Consider the following 6,419-nt stretch of genomic DNA (forward strand, 5'->3'; position numbering starts at 1 on the left):
AGCTTGAGAGAGAGAGAGAGAGAGAGAGAGAATGGAGAAGCATATGTAAGAAATAGATGGGAGGACAAGAGCAAAAAGTAAAAGCTACATAGGAAAAAAGTTGAGTTATAGAGAGACGCACTCCATCCTAATACATTAAAAAGAACTTCTCTCATATTCCTAACAAACTTTAGTTCGGATCGATTACTTATACTGGTACTTTTCGTTTACAATTAAATGACGGAAGTCTGTCCAAGCGCATCAAAATACAGAGAAATAAATGATGTTTACCATAACAAATGTATGCATTAATAATTTAATTACTTAATTTCACATAAGCTGAAGAAAAGAAGTTTTAGATCAGGAGTGTCATTTTTTCTGATGGGGGAGGGGCATTTCTGTCACAGTAAGAGAGGGGCTGGCATCAAGCATCCCTCACAAAAGGCATAGCTGGCTTGATTATATTTGTTGAGAAACTTTAATGACGAAATGCAGAACACAAAGCAGACATACAGACCTACTGAAAAGGTATTTATGTTTTTATTTCTAACTTTTTTAAATATATTTTTTTAAGTAAATCTGTTATTTTGCTGTTCTTTCTGTTTTGGGTATTTTTTTCTCCAAACGGGTGAAGAAAGGGCACATGTCCCAATTTCGCAAATTGTGAGATGATGTACCAAAACCTGTCCCCGGTCACGACGCCCCTGTCGAAAGGATATGCATTTCTATATTCACATTAATATTTGTTTTTAAAGATGTGTTTGTCTTTGCATTATAACCGATTTCACTTTGACCATTGAAGAATAAAACTGTCATCACAAGAACGAATATCTGCAGTTCCAAAGGAAAATTATTAAACGACTCAAATGACTGAAAGTGATAATCGATTGAATTTATATAATCATGACACTGAATTCCATTCAAATCAAATGATTCGTTTTCCTGATTTTCAGCATGGTCAGACTAGTGTTTTATAATGAGCGTTTTTTTTTTTACTAATGACCAAACATTAGTTCGAGGAATAAATTGCAAAATAGCGTTATGTTTAGTTTGGAGAATGCAATATATATATATATATATGTGAAGGAAATCGTTTCCAATACAAGAGAGATAGGAGAGAAAGAGACAGAGAGGGACAGAGAAAAAGTAATCTAAAGGACATTGCTGTGGTAAGAGCAAAATAAAGACGAGATGAAAAAAGACAACAAATTTCTTAAAAAGTTGAAAAGGAGATTATGTCTTGTCAAGCAAATATAAATGTTGTATCTTTCTATCTATATTGTGCATGAAATATCTTATTTTGACAATAAATGATATTTAAAGAACGCGGAATACCAGCCGGAATCTACAGGATGTCCCTTTTAAAACATTTAGATGCATGTATATCATTATGACACTCATTCTATTCACATGATTAATTGTCCTTGTTGTCAGCATAGCCAAGCTATTCTTAACATTGATAAGAGAGTGCTCGTAATTAATGAAAATTAAAGATTTCTTTTTTAAAAGTGTTACAAAGAACAGTTACCCCAAAGTTGAGTTTGAAGAATGCAAAACTATTTGGAAACAAATCTTTTCCAATACAAATCCTGTTTGGTATACCTGTGATATTGAAGCCTCAGAGGCAATGGTCGAGTAGAACTTATCACTCAGCTTCACATCGAACAGTTTCAGTGAACGAAGATTCGGCATGAAGCAGAGACCTCTCGCGTAATGAGAGGATGCAGCAGGACCGAGATCCGCGTTCGAGTGCTCTAGCTCCTCAATCTGGTGATGTGACGGAACAGGTTGAATAGAGTGAATAGTATTATCAAGTTTAGACGACACGTCTGATTTCAATAATATTTGTTATAGTCATTAATTTGGCATCATTGACCTCTCTTCAGACTTTTAATGCAAGAGAAAGGAAAAGGGAGGGGAGAGAGGAAGAGAGAGAGAGAGACAGGGAGAGACAGAGTGAAACCGATATACACAAAGAGACAGAGAGATAAAGATAGAGAGACGGGCTAAACGTACAAGGGAAGTGGGTGTGGTAAAAGCACAGAAAGACGAGATGGAGTAAGACAAATGTGACGATGTATGATTAATTTTAAAGGAGAGACCATGTCTGTTCAAGAAAAATATATACATGTTATCTTGTTATCAACAGTGTACATGTGATCTCTTATTGAGACTCTTTACAAAATATAAATAATAACAATCTTTTAAAAATGCGCAATACTATTTGTGGGATACGTGATTTTTACAATACGCTTATACATGTATTTCAATCTATTTCATTATGCCACCAAAATCCATTCAATTCACATAATTTATTTCCTCGTCAGCATGGCGAAACTATTTATTACATTGATATGAGAGTGCTCGAGACTATTAAATGAAAATAAATGATTTCTTTCCAAAAATAAATGTGAAAATACAGTTATGCCCCCTTCACATTCATAGGTTTTGCTTACGAGTCCTTACAGATCGCACAAATTCACAGAGCCTTACAATTTAGCCACTTCCACGACCAATTTAAGAGCTGTTACGAGATATTACGAGCTATTTACGGTTTATTACGAGTTATTACGAGTTACTATAATGTATTTTGGCATAGTTCCACAATTTGTTACGAGTTATCACGGATAACTACGAGCAACTTAAGGGCATTTTACGAGCTTTTTAATGATTGTTACGAGTATATTACATAATCTTACTATTCATTGAAGCTTTTACGTGTTTGTTACGACCTCTTTACGTGTTGTTATGAATAGTTACGATTATTTACCAGTCCTTACGATTTTGCAGCTTATATACCTTTCCCCAAATCGTAAACAATATATAAGAATACGTAATGTATACGTATATATTGGTAAAGTACTCGTAACTCAACGTAAAGTGCTCGTTATAACTCATAACAATTCGTAAAGCCATCGTAACACGACCCGATTGAAATCGTAAACAACACGAAAGCAATCCGTAAATAATCCATAACAGCCCCTTCACATACACAGATTTTTCTTAAGCAGGGCTCCCACTTAGCCGAGTTGAAGCCTCGAGTTGTGGCGATTTATCCCGAGTTACAAGAAGAGCTGTTCGCGAATTATTACGAGTGCCTCTTTGAGGCAACTCACCAAATCGCCAAATCGCCAAATCGTAAGAATTCGTGAAAGATCTGTGAATTTTTATAAAATGTGTATGTGAAGGGGGTATTATACAAATCGTAAACTAACCGTAACAAATCGTTTCAAAATCGTTACAAGTCATTTACGGATTCTTGTGAGCAGTTTACTGGTGGTTGTTGCGAGCGGTCTACGATACTTACTGATTGTTACGAGTTATTTACGGAAAAATCAATCCGTGGACAATCGTAAGAAGATTTTTGACACGTCTAAAAATTAGCCTCTCCTTTCTGTGAGTTGTTGCGATTTGCAACGAGTTATTCACGGATACCAGCGAGTTAATTACGGATGCCTGCGATTTACTACAAGTTGGCGATCCGTAAGGACATGTGAAGGGGGCGTTAACCCATATGTTGAGCTTGAAAAATGCAAAGTAAGTTGAAAAAGAAAAGTTGTTTGCAATATTGGGTATACCTTTAATTTTGATGCCTCAGTGGCCATCGTCGAGTAGAATTCATCTTTCAGCTTCACAGTGCTTAGATCCAGTGAACGAAGATTTGGCATAGAGAAGAGACCTCTCGCGTAATGAAAGGATGCATGAGAACCCAGGTCTGCGTGCCAGTGGTTTACCTTCTCAATCTGATGATGGGACAGGAAAGTTTTAAACGAGAGAAGAGTATTATAAAGTATAGACGACATGTCTGATTTCAATATTTTTCATTGTCATTAATGTAACATCATTAACCTATACTTTGACTTTTAAAGCAAGAGAAAGAGAAAAGGAGGAAAGAGAGAGATAGAGATAGAGAGACGGGCTAAAATCACAAGGGAAATGGATTTGGTAAGAGCACAGAAAGACGAGATGGAGTGAGACAAATGTGATTAATTATAAATAGTTGTAAAGGAGAGACCGTGTCCGTTCAAGCAGAATACAACATATGTTATTTTTGTATCTACAATGTACATGTGATATTTTATCGAGACTATTTACAAAATATAAATAATTTCTTTTTAAAAATGAGAAAAACTATAAATAGTATACGTGTTTTGAAAACACACTTTTATATGAATCTATTTTATTATGTCACCAAAGTTCATTCTATTTCTTTCCTTGTCAGCTTGGCCAAACTATAGCATTAATATGAGAGTACTCGTAACTAATGAAGATAAATGATTTCTATCCTTGTTTAATGTGAATAACAATTTCCCATATATTCAGTTTGAAGAATGCAAAACTATTGGGCAAAAAATTGTTTCTAATACAAATCGTTTTTGGGTATACATTTGATTTTGATGCCTCAGTGGCCATCGTCGAGTAGAAGTTATCACTCAGCTCCATGATGTACAGACCCAGTGATCGAAGATTTGGCATGGAGCAGAGACCTCTCACGTAATGAGAGGATGCAGCAGAACCCAGAGTGGCGGACCAGTGGTTTAGCTCCTCAATCTGGTGATGACAAGACATTTTGAATAGAGTGAATAGTAATATCAAGTATAGACGACATGTGTACTTTAAATACTTTTCCTTTGCATTAATGTAACATCATTAACCTATACCAAGACATTTAAAGCAAGAGAATGAAAAATAGAGGAAAAAGATATAGAGGAAAGAGAGAGAAAAGAGAGAGAGTGCCAAGGACAAAGAGAGAGAGGGGGAGATAGAGAGACGGGTTAAAAGTACAAGGGAAATGGGTGTGGTAAGAGCAAGGAAAGACGAGATGGAGTGAGACAAATGTGATTAATTATAAATAATTGTAAAGAAGAGACCGTGTTTGTTCAAGCAGAATACGAAATATAGATAATTTCTTTTTTTTTAATGCGAAAACCTTTCTACAGTATACGTGTCTTTATCACACACTTTTATATAAATCTTTGTAATTATGTCACTACGGGTAATTCTACTCACATGATTTATTTCTTTGTCAGCTTGGCCAAACTATGTCTTATGTTGATATGAGAGTACTCGTGACTAATGAAAATATATGATTTAATTTTTTATTTAATGTGAAAAACAGTTACCTCAAAAGTTGAGTTTGAAAAAAGCAAAACTATTGGGGGGGGATTGTTTCCAATTCAAATCGTGTTTGGGTGTACCTTTGAGTTTGATGCCTCAGTGACCATCGTTGAGTAGAACTCATCACTCAGCTTCAAACTGCCCAGCGTCAATGATCGAAGTTTTGGCATGAAGCAGAGACCTCTCGCGTAATGAGAGGATGCAGCAGAACCCAGATCCGCATGCCAGTGGCTTAGCTTCTCAATCTGGTGATGTGACAGAACAGGTTGAATAGAGTGAATAGTATTTTGAAGTATAATGTCAATATTTTCCATTGTCATTAATTTAACATCATCAATCTATACTAAGACTTTTAAAGCAAGAAAAACAGAGAGAGGGGAAAGAGAGGGGAAAAGAGAGAGACAGAGAGAGCCGGGCTATTAACGTACAATAGTTACATTGCTATAGTTTGGCCAAGCTGACAAGGAAAATGGATGTGGTAAGAGCACAGAAAGACGAGATGGGTAACACAAATGTGATTAATTATAAATAGTTGTAAAGGAGAGACCGTGTCTGTTCATGCAGAATACAAATGTGTTATTTGTTTATATATAGTGTGCATTTGGTATCTCATTGAAACTATTCACAAAATATAAATAATTTCTTTTTTTTTATGCGAAAAACTATTTATAGTATACTTGTTTTGAAAACACACTTTTATATGAATCTATTTCATTATGTCACCAACGTTCATTCTATTTACATCATTTATTTCCTTGATAGCTTGGCCGAACTATAGCATTGATACGAAAGTACTCGTAACTAATGAAAATAAATGGATTTCTATTTTATTTTTAATGTGAAAACATTCATCCACATAATCAGTTTGAAGAATGCAAACTATTGGGGAATTGTTTCTAATACAAATCGTGTTTGGGTATACATTTGATTTTGATGCCTCAGTGGCCATCGTTGAGTAGAACTCATCACTCAGCTTCATAGCACTGTACATATACAGTGATCGAAGATTTGGCATGGAGCAGAGACCTCTCGCGTAATGAGAGGATGCAGCAGAACCTAGATCCGCGTGCCAGTGGCTTAGCTCCTCGATCTGGTGATGTGACAGAACAGAACATGTTTGAAAACACACTTTTGTATGAATATATATCTTTATCCCAATTAAGTCCAGTCTATTTACATGGTTCATGCTTCTTGTCATCATGGTCAGCCCATCATATTGATATGAGCGTGCTTTTGACTCATGACGAAAAATGATTGCAAAGTACATGCGAAATACTATTTATAGGATAAGTGCTTTTAAACACGCTTTTAGATCCGAGAGG

General features: G+C 35.5%; 1 protein-coding gene across 1 annotated transcript; it reads right to left on the minus strand.

Annotated features, from left to right (window-relative positions):
- Positions 1 to 212: 212 nt before the first annotated feature.
- On the minus strand, positions 213 to 6,212 carry LOC115924827. Its single transcript, XM_030987693.1, has 6 exons — positions 6,093 to 6,212; positions 5,178 to 5,342; positions 4,366 to 4,530; positions 3,558 to 3,722; positions 1,582 to 1,746; positions 213 to 227 (listed from the first exon to the last, which is right to left on the minus strand). Exons 1-6 carry the CDS (start codon positions 6,210 to 6,212, stop codon positions 213 to 215), a joined length of 795 nt encoding a protein of 264 aa, XP_030843553.1.
- Positions 6,213 to 6,419: the final 207 nt, after the last annotated feature.

This window comes from Strongylocentrotus purpuratus, unplaced genomic scaffold (genome assembly GCF_000002235.5).
Source record: "Strongylocentrotus purpuratus isolate Spur 01 unplaced genomic scaffold, Spur_5.0 spur5_scaffold_16, whole genome shotgun sequence".
In the NCBI taxonomy this organism is placed as follows: domain Eukaryota; kingdom Metazoa; phylum Echinodermata; class Echinoidea; order Camarodonta; family Strongylocentrotidae; genus Strongylocentrotus; species Strongylocentrotus purpuratus.